We start from the raw sequence: 27,295 nt of genomic DNA, 5'->3' as shown, positions 1-27,295 counted from the left end.
AATAGTTTAACATGACTCTCATGTGGGGTGCGTGGCGGGGCATAGAAAGGTCTTTCTAGTCGCCGAATCTATGCCAGGGCTTAGCCTTATCCTTAGCCCGTTGCTGTCCCAGTTCGTGACCTAAATTATATGCACAACTATATATAAGATGAATCAGTGTGTGTGTGAGAGTATCTTTCATTCTTCCCCTTCATCGTCATCAGCATTCCTGGGGAATGCGGATTGCAATTCCAAGTGTCTCCAAGTGTCTTTCCTTTTAACCCCTCAGCCACTTCGGTAAAGATGCCTTATACAACAAATCAGCATTTGCTCGTGCGCAGATTTTCGAGGTTAATGCGTGCAAAAGTTTGAAATTAGTAAATTTCCTATCTTCAGTTTACACCACCTCGTTTTCCTATCCACCCCCTTCTATTCTCTTTACACTATTTCCTTTCATTGTAGATATATGTATGCAAGTGCAACTAATTTATTTGTATTTTGTAGACAAAAAGCGAAGAGCAGCAACACTCGTTTAAATTAAACTTTTTGACCTAAATTTATGCTTAGAACTTGATATGCATTTCGCTTTGGAAATAGTTTTATTTTCTTCTTCTCGTAACATCGTTTTGTTGTCTCTTTGTTGTTGATGGAGTTTTCCTTTGGCTTTTTGCGTAATATTCTAAAAAGCAAGCACATACGACGTGACAATATTTTGTAATTTCTTTCAAGCAAAATGAGTTCATTCCGAGTGACGCAGTAAGAAAGAAGAGGAAGCTAAAAATGCACTCCAACTGGTGAGCCTTTATAAGGACATTGCTTTCGTTTTTCCGCAATGTTTTGTGGCCGACGACAGCAAAACCCGCCGACCAGCCACGTGCCAAAGTTGTTTTCAATTAAATTGGATTTCGTTTTCTTTCCAAAGGCTTACAAAGATTTTATTGAACGTGTTGGTCCTTACATTTCTAAGCGTAACATGTAGGACTGAAATCTTTGAGACCTTTATCCTAATGTGTTTTCTTTTATATATAATCGATATTCAACCTCCTGGAATACATATCTGAGGCTCATCTGTTTAGTACTTTGATCATAGAAAAGCATATAGATTTATTTGTGAAGAATATTATTGACCTAATTAAAAAAGCCGCAACTAAAAACGTCAAAAAGCGCGAGAAAGTTAATCAGAATTATTACGACACTAATCAGTTAATGAAGAACATTTTAAGCGTCCTAATTCAGGAGCAAGAGTAAACGTTTCCTTAATCATGAAACAATGCTTAGAATTGCCTCAAAACCCATTTAAAATTCCTTTCCTATGAGGTTCACTTTCAGAATCAAAGGACAAAGTGGTAGCATTGTGCTCTTTGAAATTGCGAAATGCAAATCTGCCACACAGCAGCCGCATAATTCACCAAATGAGAAACTAATGAGTGCGCATATTCAAAAAGGAAGAGGAAGTCCTGGTCTCTGACTCCCTGGCATTCTGTGGGGAATTTTGTGGGTCAAACTAAAGAAGGAAATGCAAAGTGCATTCACATTTTGATTTCATTATTGCCATTTTATGAAAAAGGATCCAAAAAAAGAGAAAGAAAAAAATGAGAACTGAATCTCAACTTCCGAGTGCAATGTCCCCCAGCCTTAGGAATGAAAGTGAGGAGATGCTTTGCAAGTGGTTGCATGTGCAGGTGAGTGAGTGTTTGTGTGTGTGTGTGTGTGTGTTGCACACACAAGGTGAAAGCAAGGAATTGTGCCTCAAGCATCTGAATGAGGAAAGGGAGGGCTAATGCTAAGAATAGTAGGCAAAAGATCCTTACAATTTGTGGAGGCAAAACTTGGTTTTTTGTCGCTGCAGTTGTGAAAGGGATTTCTGGCTGTATATATTCCGTTGGCCAAAAGCAATTTTATGGCCGACGAGAATATCTTTTCATGGATTCTTGGCTTGTTTGGTCATTCGGCGTGGCGTTTTGTGCCGTTTGAGTTAAGTTTCTTTCAAAGAGGAGCAAAGGAGCATTAAATAAATTGTCAAGCCTTTGGCATATCCTTTGAAACTTTCTTTTTCATTTCGTAATTTAATTAGACATCTTGTAGAGTTTATTCAATTTATTATTTATTTATTTAATGCAATAAATTTTCTCAGTTAAAGTTTCTCATAGTTTTCTGTTTTGTGTTGGTTTTTCTGTTTTTTTTAGTTTCGTTTCCATATATATGTAAGTACTTTTTATATTTAATTAGTTGGTACTTAACAATAATTTCGCTATATTTCTTTTACTCATTTTTGTGTAATTTACCTTTATCTTATTTTTTTTGTTTGCCTGTTTAAAACGTTAATAAGTATTGGTTTCTTATTTACAATTAGTTTTGGCTGATTCGTATCGTATTTTGCAACCATTTTCTTTACTAAACTTTCGATGAAAAACACTTAAGTTCTTAAAATTGTATTTTGATTTCGATTTATAGTTTTCTTATAGCTAAATCATTTGCCATTTTTATTTTTGGTTGGTTTAGGGGTTTTGAATGTGCAACGGTAGAAGGGTGAAAAGTGGTTTAATTAATGAATGGAGATTGTGGGTAGAGGGGGAGAAAAAGGGCAAAAAGTTAAGCTGTTTGACTGAGTGAATGGTGGAGACCTCTCAAAGGCGGTTAACCGCAACATCGCCAGCAATAACCACAAAGCATTTCAAATGTGAATGTGGACAGACGAAGTGTTAATTTCCACGCCTCTCAATACATAAAATTCCCTCATGATGACCACAACATTCCCTACCCTTCCCTCATCAATTGGCTAAAGTGTAGGTTGCGGTTGGTTGCGGCCCCCCTAACAAAAATAATACAACTGTCCACATTGCTTTAGGTCTGTGATCAGAGGCGTCTTTAGGGGATCACAGCCAATGATGATTGAAAGAGTTCGTTTCAAAATCTTTAAAAAAGTGAAATATTTCAATTAAAGGAAAATTTGATTAATCAATCAACTAGAGAGATTAGTAGTGAAGTTAAGAGGACATAGACAGAGGACATTCTATAATTTCTGAAATTTCATTGATTTTCAGTAAATAAATTGAACTGAGAGACTTTTCTCCTGAAAATGACAATTAGTGAATGAAATAACTGTGAAAGTAGTTAATGCCCCCTCTCAGACCCTCCCCCTGTTGATAATTAACACTTTTTTGATTACTTCGAGGTCAGTTTTAATTGCAATTAAGGATTTTGTTGTCATTTGCCCCATTTTTGAAAGAGATCCGCTCACATTCGCTTGTTATTTCAATTAATTCTCGCGAAAAATCTTATAGGATTTGCTTGCTATATATATTATATATATGTAATTATATATATTTCGATATAAATGGATGTATTATGTTTTTTCTTTTTTATTTTAACATTAAACTAAAAGTAGTTTATATTGTTTCAGTTACAGGTTTATGTGATGTGTGTGTAATTTAAATTGGACATTAATTAATTAAATAAATATGCAGTGTTTTCTTTTTTTTCATGTATTTTGGCGATGAGTTTTGTGTGTGTGGGGTTTTTTTTTTTAATTTTTATCTTCTCCATCTCCTACATAAAGTATATATATATATATATGTTTGTATGTATATGTATAAGTATATGTATATGTATTGATGTGAGTAGAGGCATAATATTTATTTGATTTCTTTTTGCGGTATCATTTAAATGCAATTCATTAGTATTTGGAATACTCATCGGCGTTACATTTTCTTTATTACTATATATTTATGTATATATATTGGGGGTTATGTTTTTTGCTATTGTTTCCATACAGACCAGACGACATACATATATTTATATATGTATGTATTTATGCATGTATGTGTTTGTATTATACTATTATGTTGAATTAATTTACATGTTTGCTGTGTATTGAACATTTCTCGCAATAGAGTTACACCATCTATATATACAATATGCGAGTTCGAGTCCGAGTCCACTTAATATAATAAATTTCACTATCGGCTATCAATTAAATTGTATGTATGTATTGAAATTGGATTTTTTTTCTTCTTTATTTCCTCTTTTTATATATATTTTTTTCTTGTGGTTATGTAAATGGCATCGACACAGAGCACATAAAATAGAATTTCACAAATTGGTTTTTCGTAAACATTTTTCTATGTTTTTATTTAGCTGCTGTATGATGTGAGTTTTTGTTATAAAGTTCATAGTTGATTTGCCTTGACATCTAGTTTGAAAGAGCAGGAAAAAACCAAAAAAAAAAACGAATATATCATTGTATAATGTAAACATAAACTACAATTGGGACGGTCTATCATATGCATTTATGTATATAGAAACCCAGAGAATGCAATCTTAATTTAAATCGAAACCATAGTATTTTTTTTCACAAAGCGTTAAGTAAGATATATCTTTTTGAAATATTTTGAAATGCAAATGTAGATCTTAGTGAAAAACGGAATTGCTGTTGTTTTGTGTGTCTTGATTCGACTGTACTTTGCACTTCGATCCATCAAACTTCGCATGAAAGTAAAATATTTAAAATTTCATAATAATTTAAATGCAAAATTTCTCAACGGACAACATTTGAATTTATTTGATTTATTTGATTTTTGCATTTCGATTTTTTCACCTCTTGAACCACTCTGAACATATTGAAAAACAAGAAGCTTTTCAATGTGTTCTATTCGAAGACAAATATGCATATTTCTAATTGAAAAAATCATCAAAATGTCACACTCTCCCCCCAGCCCACTTTGCCTAGCTTGACTATCGAAGTGGTTCCTGCTCAATAGCCTTAAAAACAAAAGGACAAACAAATATTTTTGCATTCGATTGTATTTTGAGTTTGTCCAACATTCCATTTGTTTTATTTTTCAATGCTGTTTGCTGCCAGGGTGACAGGGGGGAGGGAAGCTGGGGCGGAAGTTTGAGATTGAAGTGCAAGTTCACAGAATATCGGTTGCAATTTCCATTTTATGCTACATAAATATTTACGTTTATGCATTTATGCAGAAAAAAAAAAAATGAATACCAAAAAAAATATTGAGATAGACAGATACCATACAGTACATGTACATAGAAATGAATGTGTGAGTGAGACAGAAAGAAAGCAAACCAACTGAAATCAGATTAGAATTCATTTTTGATCCGCTTATCGCCTAAAACTTTTACAACTAAAGTCGCTTAGAGCTTATAGAACTTACATTTACTTCAATTTTTTCTCCTCTTCTCTTTTATCGGTTTTATGTATTTTTTTACTTTTGAAAATTCTTAAAGTTTTGTTTGATTTTGTTGTATTTTTTTTATCTCTCTGCTTTTGTTTATAAGGTAAAATCATTTTGCTTACAACATGCATACGATTATTTTGTTAATTCTTTCTTTGTAATATTAATCATTTTATGTTGGCAGAGTTTCACTTTAACTTTTAATCTCTCTGATTTTGAATGCATATTCTTTAGAAGTTTCTAATTTTTAGCCTGATTTGGCTGGAACATGTCATGTTCGATGTCCATCGCCGATAATAATGACACTAAGTAATAGAGCCATAATGCAGAGAGTGTATCCCCGGGTTGTGGGTGCCGATGAAGTGACCGCCGATGCCGATGATTCACCTTGACAGAGAGAGAAAGAGACAATCAAATATGTTTATACCACAAATTTATGACAAGATTTCCAATAACAGGTAACAATTTAGCATCCCTTAAGTAATTGTTGTATTCAAGATGAAAGGTTTAAGAATTTTCTCCACACACATAAAGTTCTATTTATATTGTTTAATGTGAGTATGGCTCTCCAATGCAATATTTATATGTATATATTTTTTTGGGATGGTTATGTCAGACTTACCATTTATTATGTTGAGCGTTACCGTTGCACTGGGACTATTTGACGGGCTACATGTGTAATTGCCAGTGTCCCGCTTCTTGGCCGACTCAATGATTAATGAGCCAATCTGCAGTTGTCACGGGAGAATGAACGAGAGTAAAATGAAGAAAAAGTCACACGTAAGTATGCAGCAAGCCAAAAAAATGAAAAGAAGAAAACGAAAACAGAGAAGCAAAATAAAACCAAAAAAAAAGGAAAGCACAGAAAAGAAGAAACTTTTCCGCAAAGATAAATACAACTGGCCAGAGAGAACACGAACACGACACCAACTTTTGAATTATATTTTCTTTTTCGTTTTTCATCTTCTGTTTCGGTTTCTGCTCGTTGAACACGTCTTGCAAATATTTGCCATGAGCCAGGCGAACTAATTTCGTGTCACGAAAGTTATTGCCACCGCCTGGCCAATTAGATGAAACAGAGAGGATAAAACTTTTATGGCAACAAAATATGCATGATAATTTCACGTGACAAGCTAGAGAGTCATTTTCAAATTGACTATAATTAAATTAAAATCATCAGGGGAAAATGAAAGCAAAAAACACAAAAACTGAAAAGAGAGAAAGATAGAGAGAGAGAGAGAGAGAACCACTTACCGTGCTCTGACCCTCGCCATTGGCCTCTGGCAAATTCGGATCCAATTGCGTGCGATGGCGTCGAGAGTCGGCGGCCAATTGCTCGGCCCCATGATACCACATTATGAATGTGGGTGGTTCGAGAGCACCACGAACAATACAACGTAGCACCACATTGCTGCCAGCCTTCACGTAACGATCTGGTTCGCCTAAAATCTCAGTGCGGGGAACTGCAAGATGAAGCAAAAAGAGAAGTGGCAAAAAAAACAGTGAGAATCTTGCCAAACACAGAGGAGGACGAATGTTGATGAAGGGAAAATTGTGTCATTCAAGGCTAATCTATTGAATTAACAGCTTGACAGTCACGTAGCACACGTAAATCTGGGCACCTTTTTTTTTGGCGTGCTCTCTGTAAATCCGCTTTTCAATTTTTCACTTACTGAAGTTTTGCCGACCACCACCCAACGCTTCGCTTTGCTCCGCTTCATCTCCTTCATCTCTCTACCTTTTGCATCTACGGCGCACGCACATGCATAACAAAACTAAAAAGAAGAGGGCCAGTCAGCGATGGAGCGACAAGGCGAGAGGTCTGGGCCAAAAAAAAATAAAAAATACATAGAAACCCATTCCACCGAAGCACCACCCAGTTTAACACCACCCATTGAGGCGGCGAGGCGTCTTCATTTGGTTTTTGGACGTTGGGGACGTGAGCTTTGAAATTTGACAAAATCACGTATACGCCCGAGTTTTCACTGCTGTTACACAAAAATATGTGTGTGAAATGAGTGCTCCGAGAATATCTACTACGAAATGTTTGTATGTATCTATACGACTATGCGTATCTGTGTGTGTGTGTGTGTGTAGCACATGCTTTTCGAAACACGCGCCTCACTTTTTAGATTTGACACCCAAACTGTGTCAGCTTGTCAAAATCGTCATGTTGTGCATGTTAGTTTCCCAGCTGCTTGACTGAAGGACCAAAAAGGTGGAGCTAAAAAAAGGCAAATGCAATGTTATTAGCAGCAAACGTTCTCCACCCACCCCGCCAGACAAACTAACTATTCCAGCGAGTATTGGCAACAGCAGTGAGTAATTTTATTTTAGTGAACTACATGAAATGAAAATTGTTGCACATAGTTTTATCTAGCAACTCGCTGTACGTGGGAGTCCATACATATAGAAAGCTAAAGCTTTGGGGGCTTCTTAAAAATTAACTAACGGAAAAATTTTCAAAAGTGTTTTTCCAACTTGCGAAAACTTTAGCATAATAGCAAAATTAAATATTCAAAACAAACAAAAAGAAAACAAGTGAACGAAATATGACTAAAGGAAAAGAAGATAGAAGACTTCAAAATCGTAAAACGTTTCTCTGATTTATAGTAATTGCCTGACCAAAACTAAATCCAAGGAAGTTCAATCATTATAGCCTATAGAAGTATAGTCAATAGAAGTCCCTACGATTTGATTATCTTTCTCTTTATCAAAAATAATTTCACTTTTTGAGCGAAAATTATTCTTCAATATGGAATTTCTACAAGTTTCATAGATAAATTTTCGATTACTGAAAAAGTAGTAAAAGCTTTTACCTTATTTCAAAAATGATAAAGACTTTTTTTCAGTTTTTTTTTCTTAAAAAATATGAAAAGAAGATTAAAAGAATTTATAAAACTTTTAATGCTAATTAATTGAAATAAAATACACACTCAATGGTCAATTAACTTAAGCTTGAGCTATCGTTAACATGGGGAAACCAAAACCAAATCCACAAAAGGAAAAACCAACCACAAAAAAAGAGAAAGAAATAAACCAACAAACTTTGAACAAAGTTAACCACACTTTTAGCTAATTTCCACCCAAAAAAAGAAGAAAAGAAACGAAAGTAAAATGCTAAAATCTCATATATTTCGATAAAAGCGAGAAAAGAAAATTGAAACGAAAACTGTGGATAGTAGTGACAAACGAATTGCAGCAACTTAAATTAATTGAGTTTATGGCGAAATGCTTTTAGGGAAATTAGTTAAGTTTAACAAAATGAAGCAAATGCTGGATGGCAAAGGTGCCGAGAAGTAAGGCAAGGGCAAGACAGAGACACAGAGAGAGAGAAAGGGAGAAAGTGCCAACATCACAGGGAAATTGTCACTTTTGATGGCCAGATAAAGAGTAACAGAGAAGGCGAGAGGGCAAAGCCAAAAGAAAAAATTGGCTTTGGCCCTACAAGATTAGCAGCAAATTAAATAAGCAGACACAAAAAAAAAAGGAATAAAGAGAAAAAGAAGGAGAAAAAAAACCCTGAAAGCAAACGAGATGAACAGAAAGCAAATCTCATAAAACCAAATCTAGTTTGTCATTCAATGAGGCAGAAAAAAAATATATATATTCATGTCATTTGCGGGGCCATGTGTGTGAGAGCAGTACGATGGGTACAGATTGAATTTTTCGGGGTTAAAATTCAATGAAATGTAAAATCTAAACCTAAATTTACATATCTTTCGTTGTAATTTCGTAAAAAACGAAAAAAAAAAACAAAATAAACGAGAAATATTAATTTTAAACCAAAGAAATACCCTTATCTCTCTTTACTACTGTGTAAACTTGCAGTCAACTGACTGATTTGTGCCCCAAACTAAAAGGCAAACAAAACGAACTCGTCCCGGCATCCACACCCACATACCCATAATGCTAAACAAATTGACCGAAAACTACGAGCCTATTACAACGAAAAGCAGCAAAAAAAAAAAAAGAAGCAAAATGGCCAACGGCTCAGAAATCAAATACATTTCAGGCTAAAGCTTCGGCCTATTCCTTAGCCTCTGCCTCAACATAAAACCCATTGCTCGGTCCTTTCATTGAATGAATCGGAACATGCAAAGGGAGTTCTACTCGTTGGCACAGACAAAACGATGCAATAAATACAAATTACATGGCCAACCAACCAGATTTGACAGAGAAAGCAACATAAATAAAGCGAGCCAAAAAGAGAAAGAGAGAGAAACATCCTAAATAGTAAGGATATAAGACGAGGCGGCTCTGTCTCTAGGTGCTGCCGATAATGGTTATATGAAGGGGGAGTCAAAAACGCACAAAACAAGAACCAAAAAAAACCAACCAAAACCAAAATCCATACCAAACCAAAAATTCTACGTCAAAGAATAGAGTGAATGGTTTGAAGACTTGAACAGAACGGTCGAACATTGCCAAATGACTGCAAATAATGGGAAATCTCCTGAACCGCTGACTGACTGACTGACTGCCTGCTGGCTAGCTGGCTGAAAACCATTGTGGAAAATCTATCTATTTTTTCTTTCACTACGTCTTCGTTTCGAATGCTCATATCTTCCATCCATAGACATAGAGAGGAAGGAATGAATAGAAATCTTTTATGCTTAAACATGTCGTTAGATTAACGCAAATGTGGCGAAGCATACAAAATTTTCAGATACCTGTTGGGTGCCACCCATGGAGTGGCCTGATTCCTTTCATTTTGTTTTTCTCACACACTCACACACACATACGCTTGGACTAGTGTTTAGCATACAAATTAGCTCAACCGGAAATGCGAAAATCACTTTTGGCAAACGCCATTATCCAGTCTATTGCCCTCTTGGCCCTCTTCTTTTTGGTCCATCCATTTGGCCTCCTTTTCTTGCCACATTCATTTACCCCATACTTTTTTTGATTTTCCTTTATTTTTTTTTTTTTGGGTTCTATCTTCTTCCATTGGTTTGGTTTTTTTTTTCTTTTTCTTTTGGTTTTTGGCATTTAGCCTTTTATAGATTTAAGCCAGCATGTGGTATCTGCACATTTTCCATTTTCTCGTTCTCTCCATAAAACCAAAGTGTTTGTTGCATAAAACAGAAAATTCAATTTGTTGCTCCAAATGTAAATTTACTTTTACTCTTTTTCTCTCTGCTCTTGTTATTTTGGGTGACAATGAGACGACCTTAAACTGTGCCTCCATGGGGAAGTCAGCATTTTAAGTTAGTTAAGAGATGTACTACGTTTTTATAGCCCTTGATTGAAGATTGTCAAAAAGATCGCAAATTTCCCAAAGTATTGAACCCCAATTTATTTTAGTACTGTAAGTCACCACCTTATTTATCTAGATTTTATTTATACTAAATAAAATGTTAAAGTTCACTTTACAAAATTTGCTTCATAACTATTAAATATATCCTTTTTCTTGCATAAGACTAGAAACAAAATAGAATTATTTAACTACAAATTTTACTCAAATTTTACTCCTACAAATGTTTTCTTGTAATTTGCCAAATTGCTTTATAAAACAAACATAAATAACTTGCAAAGTCAAAGGGATTTTTCATTCTCCAAGAAAAATGTGTCAAGTGTAAAAGGAGAAAATCTCGGCAAATAAACAAAATTCTTTAGAATCAAAAATGTTTGCATTGATTTCAAATGTTCTCTATGAAAATCTATACATTTCTGTGGCAAATTATAACATTCTATAGTTTGCTGTGGAAGAAGGGGGAAGTAAGTTTGGTTTGGTCCTTATTTAATAAACACACACACACACATTCTCACACATGCATCCTGTTTAAAATATTTTACATCAATTACAGTGGAACTTGCCTTTCTCATTGGTCTTGTTGCTCTCTCTTTAAAATAATTCTGTCTCTGTTCTTCCGTCTTTGTGTATGTGCAAACATAAAATTTAATTAACTTTTTTCAACACCCCCGAGTCGACAAGTGTGTGAGTCTGTGTGTGTAGAGAGAAAAGTTTTCTCGTTAAAAAACTTGACCGAGCAAAGAAATTTCTTTGTGGTGAAATTTTTCGGCATTGGGCAAATGCAACTAGCCGCAATTTGAATGCAATTTACTGAGTAATTTCAAATGCAGCAAAGATCTCAACCCCACAAAAACTCAATTTCCTCTCTAGCCCTTATCATGCCTACTTTTTCTTCTACTGAACTGAGTCATTTGCTCAGTCTGGTTGGCTTTTGGAAGGCCAGCAAAGTGGGGCAAAGTTTTTGCATATGTCCATGGAGAAATCACTTGACCTTTCTGAAATTTTGCCCATCTAATTGCATGTGGCTAGGATTTGGAACATTCATTTCCATTTTCATGTTCATGGTCCATGGTTATGGCCCTGACACTTACCCACAACATGAAGCTGGACACGAGCGCTAACTTTTGGCTCTGTCGACACTTGACACTCATAGGCGCCGGCATCGCGAGCCTGCACATATTTTATTTGCAGTGTCCAATATTTATCTGGTTGCTTGATGGCCAAAAAACGTTGATCGGCTATGAAGACAGCTCTGAAATAGATAAGAAAAGACAATTAATTAGACACTAGAGGAATCATTGCAAAGTTTAAAGAGAAATCCAAATCTTTTGCTTCTTTTAATAGAAAACGCTGTTCCAAACTTTTTTGCTGCTTTTTATCAAAACGCCTGAACTTATTTTCTCATAAATTTGATTATTTGACTATTAGTTTATTTCACTTCAATGAAGTGCAAATGGTCAAACTGAAATGTAGTTAAAACTTGAAATTGAAATTAAAGTTTTCCCCGGGCCATAAGAAGTTAGTATGGGAGGGCAACTGGCAATGCGACAGCTAAACAGGCCTCACTTAGTCGCCAAGTTCCCACTGCTAATGGCCACTCAAAAGACACTCAAAGTTATTTAGTTGCGGCATTTAAACAGCTTCTCTCTCAGAGAAGTCGAAAGGGCAACATTGTAGCAACTACTCGATGTGTGTGTGTGTGTGGAAGGGGACGTATGCAAATGTTGGGGGGGTGAGGCACTAAAATAAGTTGCATTTAATGTCATTGTTGCAATATTTTTTAGTCCCCTCCTTTGGGAGTCTCACTCTCATCCCTTTTTGCGTCGTATACGAAACTGAAATTGTCCCCTGCACTTTGCCTAAAGTGCAAAAATGTTTCCGTCTTTTCCCGTTGAAAATGTGCAACGAGCCAACAAGCCACACCCCCACACACACATGCGTTGACACTGCTTATTATGGGACATACCCCTACTGCATACTCTTTTTCTCATTTCTTGGATCACCCTATTCGGTTTTTGCCCTGCACTAACAAGTTTTGATACTAAACCCAGATTAGACCCTTGCGTTTTGCACTCGTAAAACTCGACATTTTATGACTTTTGCCATTTCCTTTTGGCCTCGCCTCCTCCATTACTTCCCGCCACACAGCCCCCCTCCCTCCTCGAACCAGTGCTTTTCCATCTTTTGCTTTTGCTTTTTTTTTGTTGGTCCAATCTACAACTCTCCTCACCCACCCAGGACGATTTCTTGTCGCTGTATTTCTTATCAAGATTTTGTAGTTACTTTATAATTTTCATTTCGTTTTAAAGTTTTCCCAAGTAGCGGTGACTTTCCTTTCCCTTTCCTCTTGCTCTAAACATTATTTGCCATATTTTTACTCTACTCTATTCGGCTCCTTTCTCGAGATTTCCCTTACCCACTTGTTCTCCCACTCTTTTTTTTCTGTCTCGAAATGGATTCTCTTTTGTGTGGTTTTCTTTCACTCGACTCAAGTGCCTAGGAAGTGACCCCCGATGCCGCATAACTTTTTGGTCTGCAATTTATTGGTTTCTCTGCTGGAGTAACAACAGAAACACCAAACCAGAAATTCTATACGGGCCTAATAAAAAAGTTTGGCAGATTATTCGTTTCTATACGCTACACAGATAGCATATATATATTTTAGCGAACAGACAGATACAAAAACGTGTTAATAAAGGGATAAATATCATATAATAAACGAGCTCAATTGTAAACGCTTGCACCAAATTGGCGCGGTAATTGGAAACGGTTTACAGTTTTTCGAATTTTATACCAGTAAAGGGAATTCACAATGTATTTACTTGTTTATATGGTAAATACTTTCATAGAGTATAATTTATAATGAAACTTGTTAACAGGAAGCTAAAGCTTATGTTTGATTAAAAATTTATAATAAATTACTATGACCTTTTATAAAAGTCAAGTCATTAAGTATCGATTGATATCCAGCAATAAAAATTTTAGTCTAGGAAATGGGAATATCAATTTAATAAATTCCTGTATGGGGTAGCATAAGATGCTTTTGTTTATTTTAATGGATTTGTTAGTTGACCTGATGAACGGATTTTTCAACAAATTGCTTTGACTTCATTTTCCATCTTTATAAGAATTAATTTCACTTCCCATGACTACCTCTAGAGATGTTTAGCAAAGTATTCCTATTGATGGATTCCATTTGCAAGGAAATATACTTAGTATAGTTCAAAGGGCTCTTAGTTTTTGGACTAAAGAACTGGATTCAATTCGATTTCACTCATGATTTTTGTAGTTACTGCAGGTTTCTCGTTTTTCCCTTCTGTTTGGTGATTTTCATTTTGAAAATCCATTAAATGCAACTCGCTTGTGTTTGTGTGTGTGTGTTGCATGGTAAATTTCTGTTTGCTGAGAGGAAATAAATTGCAAGCAGGTGCGAAAGATAAGAGATAACAGAAGCTGCTCTTGGGCAGATGTAATTACCCTGTCCCTGGACATTCAGGGGTATTATTGTATCCTTGTACTCTTCTGTAGCCAGCCATCCAGCCACCCAGAGTAAACAGAAATAATCTATTGTGTTGGGGCTATAAATTTCAAAAGCTGCCATATGTGTGTACACGAGTGTGTGTGTGTGCGTGTGTGTGTGTGTGTGTGTGTTTCTTTCCTGAGGACAAACAAAAGATCGCCTTGCACGTGACATTTATATGATAGTGTAAACACATCATTTGCGCTATTATACCGACAATACACAATTTCTTGCCCCAGTGTCTTAAACTGTGACTCGCAGTGAGTGGCTAAAAGTTTTTTCTCCTTTTTATTTTCTTGTTCTTGTTGTTCGTGTTGCAAAATCTATTGCCATTATGCCTGATATGTCAAGGAAGAGAGGCTGGACAAACAGTTGGAGGTTTTCTTAGAAGCTAAAGGAAAACTTTTTAGATAAATGGGCAGGAATGATGCAAGGTGCAAGCCTTGGGGTGGTGGACTTGCGGTCCAGCGGAAGTCTGCCTTGAATGAGGCAGGACACTTGAAGTTGCACTGCAGGAAGCAATCAGTAAGGACACTATCTCAACTAAATTTCAATGGTTTTCCTTCTGTCTCTGATGGTCGGAAAATGTTCTCTCACTGTGTTTGCCCTGCCAGTCATTCATTCATTCATTCATTCCTGCCTGGCCATTCATCCAAACGCACACACTGAAGCGTGTCCTTATCTAATGTGAAAGGTTCATTGGTTTTACTTTTCTATCAATGTAATAAGCTGGAAATGTTTGCTCCAGGAAAAACTACAGACACTCGGACAGAGAGAGCGACAGATAGACAGTCAGATACACGGACAAGCAGACAGTTTGAAGTGAAGTGAAGCTTTTGCTCTGGATTTTTGTGCAATGAAATTGCACACACTTGTGTTTCCGCTTCGCCTGTCACACATACACAAACAAACTTTATATACATACACATATCCATATACATCTACTTCTGGCCAGTATAAAAAGGACATCCACAGCTACTCAAGAAAAAGTGGATTCATTGAGGGCTGCAGAACTCAAAGAGTGAAATTGAAAATAAAAAAAAATCCAAAGAATATATGGAAAGTTTGTGCACTTAATTCACTTTGTCACAAATCGTATTTGCTTCTACTTCACTCAATTGAAATTTGATATAATCAATATCTATTTTACTTCTTAGACAAATGTGTAACTAATTAATATTAAATGACTCGACAGTCATAACACTTCTAGTGACAATTACGGCATACAATCAACTGCTTCACAATAGAATATATTTTGGCATTCATCATTTGCTAAACACATTTTGCCCCGCAGCCATACAAATGATTTCAATGAAAATAGAGAGACAATATTCATTCTAATAATAATACAACAATTATGGTTAATGTTAAATAGTAAATTGCCTCAAAGTAAACACTTGATTTGTGATATATGTAAATATTTCCTTTGAAATTAAATTTCAAATTAAATCTCGTTGATTTTCAGCTGCTTACCTGTCGACTGTTAATATATGGCCATCACGTAAACGTATCCAGGATACAGATTTGTTGCCAAGTTGCTTTACCTGCGAGTGAAAAAGAAAATAATTTACATATGTGTAATAACAATTTTCACAATATTTTTTAAAATCCAACACAACAGTATCAATGTGTCCTACAAAAAATACCTGGGAAACAAACTTAATTATTAACGTCCTAGTTAAAGAAAATATGTAAAAGCAATGTGAGCTTGCATTTAAAAGAAAATAACGCAAAAATCTACATATATTTCGTTTTCTTCAATAATTCTTTCGAATAGGGTTTTATAAAATTGCTAACTCAGGGAATGAGACGTTTAGGACCCCATGAACTACATGTATTCTTGTTCAGCGTCAGAAGCCGAGTCGATAAAGCAGTGTCTTTCTTTCCGTATGTTAACTTCATATCCAGCTAACCAGCTACCTAAATGAAACTTCGTATTAACAATTCGTTGAATCGTACGACAATAGCATAAACCATAGAAATCTACAATGGAAAAGCCTACTTTGAGAAATATCTGACATTAGTAGAAATACATATATTATCTAAATATGTCTTATAATATTAATATTAAAGGTATTGCCGATTTTAAATGGTACACACTACAAGGGCATATTTGGCGCAACTTTGTTTTTCGATTTTGTCACTCACTTTAAGTTAGTGTGGCCAACTTCTAAGTAAGCTTTAAGCCTCAAAATAGAGTGACTTTGAAAAAGTAGCTGTTTTTTCATTTATTTTAAGCATTGTGATAAATTTATGGCAAATGACACTTAAGTAGTTTGATGTATTACTTTGATAATTGGATAAATACTTTATTAGGTTCGTTTCGTCAGGGTTGCCTACTCTTTGATATACATCGCTGCCACCTTTTTTTCGTGCTTCGTAAGTCTGGTCGGACTGTCAGATCGTCTAGTTCATTCAGCTGACTCTGGTAGTACTGGCTATATTACATTGCCAATCAGTTTCTATATAAAATCGTGTGCACAAAGTCATAAAGTCATAAATTTAAATTACTTCGCATTCAAGTTCATTCGTAACACTCGTAAAATTAAGTGGAAGTGATTTTTAAACTGTAATATTGGACGAATTAAATGCTAAATATGCCTTTTAACATTTATTTACTATGTGTAGGTATGCATACGTAAACCCAATTAAATCCGACATATGCATTTGGTTTGGCCCTCATTAGATACAAGCATTACAACCAAATTAAGGGCAACGGTGCGGGGAGGGTTTGGGAGGCGGGAAGGCCCGGCCCGTATCGTTGACATGTCTACAGCATTAAAATGGATCTAGCATCTGTTCTATGGTATGTCCTATGTCTATGGTAAAATCAAAACCAAAGTGTTGAATAGACAAAATAATTTCAATGTAAATTGAGTCGAGGCATTTACTACTAACCCCATTTGAAATTCACCCACGCCCAACTATTGCCTGTTCACTCTTTCTATCTGTGTGTGTGTGTGTGTAAACGCATTTTAGATTTACTAACTACGACACATTTCGATAATATCTGAAACATGCGGATGTCTGACTTTATCTGCAACCTTCTATTTCCACCCACTGCCTTCTGTTCTCTCTACTGTACTCTACTCTACTCAGTTGCATGTTCATTTTGGTATTTAATTACATTTCAATGTAGTTTCTGTGGCCATTTTGGCCATTTGATGAAGCGGGAAGCGAATTGAAAGGAGGCACTGCATTTGGGAGTGCACTAATTTACTTTTGGCTCATTTGCGGCCAGAACTTGGGTTGTCGATAGGGAAGGGAATAGGCAGAGAGAGAGAGAGGCACACACTCGCCTTTCACTTGTTGAGCTAAATCACTTGAGGATTGTCGATGTTTGTTAATGGAGCGTAGAGACGACTACAACGATGACGACTCTGCCTTGAACTAATGCTAATGCCATTTAGAGTGAAACAACAACATGTACAACTCCAAAGCAATGTCAGTGAATGAAACTTCCAAATAATCATTATGCCATATGGAATCACATGAACGAGGCTGCAAATGAAAGGATGCCAACTGTCAGCATTGAAATTCCTTTTAACTTTAAAGATTCATATCCTGAAATATGTTCCTCTGTAGAACAAAGACATTGTCGGATTCTATAAAATACATTGCTTATAGCTTATTCTACTCTAGTTAGTTGTCAAAAGTGGCTAACATACTTTGCTGGTCTCTACCAAAAATTGTTTAAATTTAAACAATGTTCTTTGAAGACGAGAAAAGCAAAAAAAAAAACAATTCAATTTAGTTGGTAGAATTTATTGGAGCATTTACACAGAAGGCTCCACTTTAGATTTCTTTGGCATTGTTCGGACGGAGTACAGGACAAAAGTAACAACTTCAACAATTACAAATAAGCTACTGCTGCTGCTCCTGCTGGTGCACCTTGGTATATTTCAAATAGGCCAGAGTCGAGAATCCCTAACAGTGCGTCCATCTTCACCTGTTTGTGTCGTCGTCAGATGGTAGATGGAGCTGAACCTGGCCTCGGACAAGTCAGGCCAATTTGAAAAGTAAAAGGGAGTCGTCCAACAGAAAAGTCACTCAACTGTGGCACTTAATGCAGCATTTGAACAAAGAGCAAACCAGGCACAAGGATGCTGGTGGGCGTGGTCATACTTCTCCAAAGAAAGACAGACAGACAGACAGATAGAGATAGACAGAGAGGGAGAGAGAGACACTGAACAGACATAAAGTGTAAAGCGAACGAGTAATTGACGAAAATTGAGATGCGAGAGAGCTTTTTATACTTTTGTCCTTTCCGCCTCTGTAGCTTCTGCCACGGATCCTGCCCCTGCCCCTGTCTAGGATATGCGTTGAAGTTTTTGTGTGAAAAGCACTTAATTGACCATGACAACGAGAAATTAACATTGTTCTGCTGGAAAATTACAACAAGCATGCATTAAATATTTCCCAGCTGCCTTCCTTTTCAGTTGACTTTTTGGACCCAGGATTAATAGCCAGTTTGGTTTTATTTATTTTTTGTTCCTTTTCCCTTATTGTTGGTTTTGTCTTTTTTTTTTACATCTTCCTCGGCAGGAATTTGAATTACATTTTAAACTTTGAGTTTGACTTTTGGGTGTGGGTAAAGGAGAATGTTATTTAAAATTAATGTTTCAATATGAAAAGGAATTCGTTTAGCCATTTCGCATGGGTATTATAATTAGCTGCTTAAAGCCATTAGAAATTATTTTGGCGTGTAAATTTATATTCTACAATGCTTAAAATTAGAAAGGAGTTTGCGAGAAACTTAGGAGAATCTTAAAATTTAAAAGCCTTTTTTTAACATTTTTAATATATTTTTATACTCTTTATATTTAATTTTCTCTATAATTTCCTCTATTTATTGCTTATTCAATGCAAATTTTTAATCTGCTGTGACTAAAACTAATCAAATGATTCAAAACAATTCTATTTGGATAAAAACAAAGCTGGATTTTATATGAATATTTAATAAAACTATTAAAAACATTTTTGCAAATGGACTGGCACTTAATCATTTCCGTTTGTTATTATCATTATTTTTATGTTATTGTCAATAATTAGTTAAAAGCCATCAAATACACGAGTCACGTGGGGTTCAACATAAAATTAATTTGTTGAAATTTAATTTTCGGATTTTCGTTAAATACAAAATTTATGAAATATTTACAACTTGTTAGTAAACAAATTTTCAGCATGGGGTCAAAAAGAGAGAGAGAGAGAGAGAGAGAGAAGTGGCAGCCCCTAAACACCTGAACAAATAGACCGATGGAGTGGTGGTTAAAAGAAGAAAGGCACACACAACCGGCCATAACCGCACACACACACACACACACAGACACACACACACACACCTTTGAGCAAGTTGACCGATGCCAACAAATATTTACGCAATAAAATTTAATGTGCTTTCTATTAAGGAAGACCAACAAAAAAAAAAAGAAAAAGGAGAAGAACCCCAAAAGGAGGAACGAGAAATAATAATTAGAAATAAAACACACGCAAACCGAAGCTAAACACGCAATGGATATTTTGCTATATATTTATATATATATATATACATATATTGTATATTGTATATTGTTGCTACTCACCCGACAGGGCAGATACGCATGTGTTCCAATTTGTGTGGTCACATTGGATGTGGCATAGCCATCCAGATATGGCTCGACCATAGTTGCTGTTGCCGACAGGGCGGCCACCTCGGGCAGCAATGAAGACACTTGAGTCAGACTGGAGCTGGCAATGGCAGCAAATGCGGTGGACGACGATTCTAACGATGACGATGATGATGCTGATGACGATGACAGAGATGATAATGATGATGTGTCGCCGCTCTCATCGAAACTGGCTGATGTTGCTCCTGACGCTGCTGAATGCGATGCTGAAATTGAATTGGGCGGCAAGCAAAAAGTGGGGAGAAAGAAAGAAAAGTAGTTTTGTTGTTAATCGAAATGACAATTTTTTTTTGGGCTACAACTCCGCCCATCACACGTCACGTACGTGGCTTTGGAGTGAGTGCATATATGAATGTTGATTTAGACCATTAAAGCTAGATTCAAATTCAGATTCACAGACACAAATATTTAACCATAAGAAAAACGCAAAGGAACCCCAAGGAAATCATCAAATCAGGCTCAAAGAAAAGTTATATCAAACGTCATTGTTCGAAATTTGTATTTAAAAGAAAATAACACCCCTCCATAAAATAATTATTTGTCAGTTTTTCGGTTTCAAATTAATCAAACACCATTTAAGTGGCTTCTGATTTTTGTACTGACGAGAAAGTTTTTTTTTTTTAATGAATGGCGTTCATTAAAATTGATTGTTGTTTGCCCCCCGATGTCGATGTCGATGCCGATGAGTTGGCAATACAAACACTCATCATTCACATCGCTCTCATCAACCTTCTAACCATCATCATTATCGTTATCATAATCATTATCAGCGGCAGAAGGTCCGCCCAGAACGCATTCGGTTTTTGCTGAATTGCCAATTAACTGGCAATTTCCACTAAAACGTACAAACGAATCACCGTACCCTGGTCTTACACAAGCATTTTCGATGTCAAAAAAAATATTTCACTGATTATTTTGAACTGAAATCTGACTTAGAAACTTGTTTTAAGCAGTTCAGAATCGGAAAACTTGCCTAAAAGAAGGCTCAATCCTAAAGTTGATGGGTTTTTTTTCTTGCTATACCTTATTAGGCTTTTAAACATTTTCGAAGTTTACAGATTTTAGATTTTTCAAATATGTATAAATATAAACTGTATAGAGGTAATACTAGTTATGGGAACCTAAACTAAGGACTGAACAATATTTAATGAGAATGTCTATACAAATGTAGATCGAAATTTCTACATATTTTTCTATATTTTAAGACCACGGTGCGCATTGAATTGATTTTTCTTGCGACTATCTTCATTTTTGGCTTGTGCCAAGGCGAAAACCACTTTAACCGTATAAATTAATTTCTGTAATGCGTGAGTAGAAGAAATGAAAATGACAAGAATGTGAATTGCCGGGGGAATTGGAATGGGAATAAATTGGTTGCATTTTCGTTTCTTTTTTTTGACATAATTGTTGCTGTTTCTGACAGTTTCAATTTTGATAGATTTGATAGGGGGAGAGAGAGTCGCTTTTAGTTATACATATAAATTTTCCATGTGATCTATGCTTTTTACCCTGACCCAAATATCTATTGGGTTGGAAACGCAACTTAGAAAATGGATAGAATTTTCTAATTTTTTTTTGGGAGAGCAGAATGCTTTTTTCATAACAAGTTTGGTGAGCAAAAAAAAAAATTAATAATTCGTCAACGAAAAGTAGAATCGAAAATGCGGCAAACAATGACAATTTCTAACAATTTATGCATAGGTAAAGGGAGAAAAAGTTACAATCAACAATGGACAATGGAATCCTGGTGAAATTGTCTATAGGATGGGGTTGTGTGTATTTGTTTGTGTATGTCTGTTGAATGTGTGTGTGTGTTCCAATTAAAACGACGATTGTAGCGTAAAATGATTTCGAGTTTGACAAGTTGTACGTCAATTTAATTGGTACAAGCTTTTCGTTTTGCAACAGAACTCAATGGAGAAGGTGGAATCCGGATGGAACGTTGGGGACATGCATAGCCTGAAATCAGCAATCATTTCATCTATGCCTATTTTTTTTTTTTTTCGAGTTCTCTTCTGTTACTGACAGAGTCAGGCGGCAGCACCAGCAATAAAAAAAAAGGAAAAAACCGGTGGAGGTGGGGAAAATTGGAAGTGGAAACGACGGCGGCGTCAACGTAATTGACAAAAGGTTTCATGCATTCAATGCCAGTGCCAGGCAGACTTTCCTGCTGCCAATGTCCTCCTCCACTGACAAATACACGCACGAGTGGCTGGCTATGGCACTCCATCCGCCCGTACCGCCTTCACTTCTATCTCGGCCTACACCGCTTGACACCTCCCAATACAAAGGCCGTTGGCAATCGACACGCAAAAATTTTGTGTCGCAAAGTGCTGAAAAGATCAAAGCCGTTCAATTGTCAGTCAGAACGATGACGACAGTTCGAGGGCAGAGAGTTGGACGGCAAGCAGTGCGTGATTTGTCAAAGCAAGCCATGATTTGGTCTACTCCTCATACATACATACATATATACTCTAGATACTTATATAGCCTCAAGGCTATAAGGCAAATTTCCCCCCTTTTTTGCTACGTTCTTTTTCTCTTTTTTTTTTTTTTTGTTCGTTGGTATACTTTGCGTTTGTTTGGCGGAGAGTTTTCTATTCTTGCTGATAGAAATGAAGCAGATTGCTACAGAAATTTGCTTAGTTTGCGTTTGCACACGAAGCGGTTGATTAACGTTTACATATAGAAAAGAAGAGAAAAAAAAAACCATAGTTCATGTGAAAAGATGTGGAGAGACGTCGAAAATCAGAGCAAAAGAAAAATGTTTAATTTTCGTTATCTAGCTAAATTGAATAAAACCAAATCAATGAAAGCGAAGCGAATACAAAAAGGCTCCAAGGGAATATTTTACCCCAAGATAAATAATAGCTTTATATCAATTTTGCAAAAACTAAAGACTACATTTATTTTGCAAGCGTCGACTTTTATGTTACATAATGACGTTTGCAAAGAAGTTGGCCAAGACGCTTTAGATCCTCTATCTATTTTCTAATTCTAAGGAATTCTCACCGATTGCCTTTTAAGTTTACATCAAAAAATATATTTCCTAATCAAAAATGAAACATATTTCATTGGCAACCATCTACACAAACACACAACACTTCAAGAAAATCTTTTGATAACACTCCAAGAGATTTCTCTGACGGGCTCCAAGTAAGTTGGAATGCAGGACACTACGTATTCCTCGGAAAACTCATCACTTTCTATTTCTATTTGTCTTTCAGTTTACGAATCGAATATGTGTAGCCCCTGCTGTTCACCTTGCTGTTCGCCCTGCTGCTCGCCCTGTTGTTCCCCGTGTGGGCCATGCTGTTCCCCTTGTGGACCCTGCTGCGGCCCCTGCTGTCCACCGTGTGGCGACTGCTGTGGATCTTGTTGTTCACCCTGTTGCGGTCCATGCTGTGGGCCATGTTGTGCGCCCTGCTGTCCGCCATGTTACAATCCGTGCTGCGGTCCCGGCTGCTCGCCATGTGGAAAATGTTGCTCACCTTGCTGCCCGCCATCGTGCTGCCCACAATCATGCTGCCCGCCGGCGGGTAATTGTTGTAGCCCATGCTGCTCACCATGCTGTTCTCCATGCTGTGCTCCATGCTGCAATCCTTGCGGCCCTTGCTGCAGTCCTTGCTGCGCCCCATGCTGTGCACCATGCTGCGCCCCATGTTGTTCCCCCTGCTGCAGCCCCTGTGGACCCACATGCGGATCAAAATGCAAGTGATGATCTTGATCTTGATGGAATAGCAAGTCAGTGTGTGTAAGGGGAGGATGCACCAACTTCATCATAAATTCGTTATAGCCCGTTGGAGAAAATCAAACAAAAAAGAATACACTAAAAGAAAAGCAAAACTGACGATCCGATTAATGTTCCTGGTTAAAGAAGTATAAGAAACATTTTATACAAACTTCTACACCTTTTAAAAGAAGAAATCTTTTGGGAAAAACTTTAAATTCTCACCTCAATAGAACACAAGAAACGAATGTACAAGTAACTTGTCATTGAATACATAACAAAATTTCTTAGCCTCAAGAAAATTTCTTTAAGGAAAGTATCGATTTGTTGCACTTCATCTCTAAACCTCAAACTAAACTGAGTTACAACTTCAATATTTACATATCTCTTTCACCTAAAGCCAATTTCTTTGGAATGCGCCTCAAAGTATGCAGTACGTAAAAGAATTTGCTCTTTGTTGCTGTTGCCCTTAGATTGAAATTGAGTGTTGAACCACAAACACACACACACACACGCACTCACCCACACAGTGACACGCCTCAGAAAAAAGGGCGTGCCGCCCTTGGTAAAATTGGATTTGTCAGAGAAGGTTTTTTCATGTTTGTTTTTTTTTGTTTTTTTTTTTGAATGCAAATTGAAGTTTGAAGGCTGTAAAAATTCATTTAGGTTCAATTTACAGGCTCATAAAGTTGCCACTTGTTTTTTTTTTTGTATGTGTTTGCCTGCTTTTGGTATTTATCGTTAAAATGTGAAAATTTCGATTCCCAAAGCAATTAAGATAACCTACACATTTGCTTGGTAGGTAGAAGGACACAAAGCGACTCACGTAATTGCTGCCTTCCGGCCTTTTGGAAACTAATTTCCTGTGAAGAGACAAAGAGAAAGAGATAGACAGCTTAAGCTCCATCTTCCCATTCTGCTTCGTAGTGTGTGTGTGTTTTTTTTTTTAGCATTAATTAACCCTAATTAAGTTCACATTGCCCTAGTTCTAAGCGAAGCAAGACATAGCCTTGCAAAGGCAAAAATTTTCAAGCCTCAAGCTTTCTTTTTTCAAACAGTTTTCTTTGAGGGGAAAATGCTGCTATCTCTGATGTTGTTCCTGCTGCTGCTGCTGCTTCTGCTTTTGCATGTCAAAGTTATTTCTTTTGGCTAAATGTCATTGCAGTATATAACATGAGTTTATTTTAACTTTATGCCTTGTAACATGTTTAATTAAAGTATACTGGAAAGTTGTTTTAGCAGCCGCCGTCAAGAATGTAAATAACTTCCGGTTATTTCTGTAAAAGTGAAACTCTGTGGTTTTTACTTGTAATTATCATTTATGTAGTTCTTGTCAAGTTGTTTACTGCAGCTGAAACTGATATTTTAATTAATTCTTCGTTAGACACACACACACAAAGCCAACGTCTTGTCTTCTGCTTCTCCTTCTTTATGTTGTTATTTGTGATAATTCACATAACTTTTTTTTAAATGACCAACTTTGCCAGAGCTAAAAAGACATCATATACACAAAATGTTTCATTAACATTCTGCCAGGAGCAGCAGCAACATCCTTAAACTTTCGTTGAGTATAGCAAAGTTTCTTACAATAATCTACTTCTTAATTGGCTCACCTTAAATTTAAATTTTTTATCGAAGGCAATATAAACTTCCTTGCCGTATGCCTTAGAAAAACTTTAACAATTTCATGATATTACACATAAAAAGAAACTTTCATATTCAAGTCAGTAGTCATTATTGGTTTAATTAGATATTTAAATTTGTTTTTATAAAGTGACACATTAGTTTCCAAAAATCAGTTGGGCGTAAAACTGATAGGAAACAAACTAAGAGATACACAAATCCTCAATGCATTTTATTGAAATTGAAGTTGTCAATAAATATTTGATACAAAATATCATTTTATGACCAATTTCAGCTTTTAATTATTGTCGTAAATAAACAAAAGCGACCAATGTTTGCATTTGCATTTTTCTCTCAATTTTTTTTGTGTTTGTTCCATTTTTATCAATACTATAAACATTTTCCAATTTAGACTCTATACAACATGATGGGAGAAGGACAGCGAGGCTGCGAGGATGCGAGGATGCACTTATTTAAATGCATAAATAAATAAATATTTACGGAAAAATGGAAAAAAACTGATGACTATGGAGGGCAAAAGAGGGGAAAAGGGAGATGGCAAAAACATCAACAGCAACAACATTCAACCACACTGACATTAGAACGCGTTTAATAAACCCTAATAGTCTGTGGTCGCTCGTCAACGTGTCTATCAAGCGCACTCGTTTCACGTTCTACACATTCCTTTCCAGAAGAAAAGGTACATGCATTTTGATCAACTGTTTGGCCAGTTAAATTTGAACTATAATATATAGAGGACTTATGGATCAGATCAGCGAACAATCATAGAAGTTCCTGATTTTAGTTATGTTAGACAAAATGGAATGGTATTTGCAACTTTTGGCACAAAGTATGTTAGAGTATATACAGTTTAATTCTAAAATTTGTATTTCAAATTAGTTGTTTTTGTAATTTTCTATATCAATTATGCAAAGAGAATTACATGTAAAAACTAAAACTGTCAGCCTTTAAACCACAAATTGTAAACGAAATGCAAAAAGTTGGCAAAGAAAATGCTTTTTGCGGTCATTTCAGTTGCACTTATTTGGTTTGACATTTCGAGGTTGAAAATAAATTGCCAAATTTTAGGGATGAGTACATGAAAATTAATTCATTTCGCCAAAAACCTTTTAACCAATAACTGAATTAATTCTATTAAGAAGCTAGGACCCAAAGGTACCCAAATTATTTGTATAATTTGTGTGAATTAATCGCTTGTTTATGTTAATATTTTCAAAACGTATTTTTTTGTTAAAGAATGATGCTTGGAGAGTCTTTTTAGGTTCACCTAAACTAAATACTTAAAGTAAATTACTCAACAGTCTTTGGACAATTTTAGCTTACTAAAAACAGACATATTTTTGCAATCCATATCATATGATAACCCATCATTAGTTGTATACAAAGAAAAAGGATTTTATGAGGTGATAATGTCAGAGCATAAAATGTAAAAAAAAAGTGAAAGACCAGGCAAGGTATTTTTTATGTTTTATGCCTTTTAAGCAAACAAGTTGGCATATTTTTGAGCTTAGCTCCACGAACATAAAATGACGGTGGTGTCCTTTTCGCCCACCAACACACCAACACACACACACACACACACACACATGACTCAACCACATCATTATGAGACTTCTTTCATGGACACACGTACTCTTTGCCTGACACTACGTGCCGCAGTGTTTGCTTAGTGTTTTTATAGTGTAGTGCGGGTGTCTGAGTTGTGTGTGTGTGTGTGTGTGGGTGTTGATGTGGCTGTGTGTGTGTGTGTAGTGAACCATAGTTGTTGCCTAAGCTTCGTAACTCTATGCCATGTCGCATAACTTAGTTTCATCTACGCTTAATACAGTTTTACGGGCCAAGAGAAGAATCCAAACTCAGACCCAGCTCGAAAATACTTTAAAACGCATAAAAATTCCAACACGTCGTAACCTCAGTGCTTTTAACGGCCTTCCCTACTGACGGCAGCAGCAGCAGCAGTCAGCAATCAACTACAGGGACAGAAGAGAGACGAAGTATAGAAGGGCAACATAGGAACATTGAGGAAGGAAAGGAGTGTTGGGGACTATCGCTTTGTTGCCAGTCATGCACATCAACTGAAGTTGTTGGAGTTGTTGTTGCTGCTGTTGTCGTCTCGCCCTGTCTGTTCCGCTGCAGTTAACCTGCAAAGTAGCGCAATTTGTTGATAGCAGGTGAAATTTCATTTGCGCGCAGTTTTTATTTTTTATAACACCAACATCTAATGATGTTCTTCATACCCTTTTTCCCTCTCAGCCCAACATCTTCACGGGAGCAGTAAAAAGTTCCACGACAACCAGAAAAAGTATG

The 27,295-nt window shown here is 36.2% G+C and overlaps 1 protein-coding gene across 1 annotated transcript in view; it reads right to left on the bottom strand.

The window, feature by feature from the left end:
- Positions 1-5,211: 5,211 nt before the first annotated feature.
- The window catches only part of LOC6647297 (hemicentin-2), a 71,100-nt gene continuing 49,016 nt past the window's right edge, over positions 5,212-27,295 (bottom strand). The window contains exons 3-8 of the mRNA XM_023178784.2: positions 19,531-19,820; positions 15,422-15,492; positions 11,520-11,680; positions 6,426-6,634; positions 5,794-5,899; positions 5,212-5,558 (exon numbers count right to left, since the gene is read on the bottom strand). Of these exons, the coding sequence (XP_023034552.1) occupies positions 5,443-5,558; positions 5,794-5,899; positions 6,426-6,634; positions 11,520-11,680; positions 15,422-15,492; positions 19,531-19,820 (953 nt within the window). The 3' untranslated portion in view covers positions 5,212-5,442. The remainder of the gene's footprint in view (positions 5,559-5,793; positions 5,900-6,425; positions 6,635-11,519; positions 11,681-15,421; positions 15,493-19,530; positions 19,821-27,295) is intronic.

This window comes from Drosophila willistoni, chromosome 3R, assembly GCF_018902025.1.
Source record: "Drosophila willistoni isolate 14030-0811.24 chromosome 3R, UCI_dwil_1.1, whole genome shotgun sequence".
NCBI lineage: Eukaryota > Metazoa > Arthropoda > Insecta > Diptera > Drosophilidae > Drosophila > Drosophila willistoni.
The sequence above is the reverse complement of the archived record's forward strand: the minus strand, read 5'-3'. Positions and strand labels throughout refer to the sequence as shown.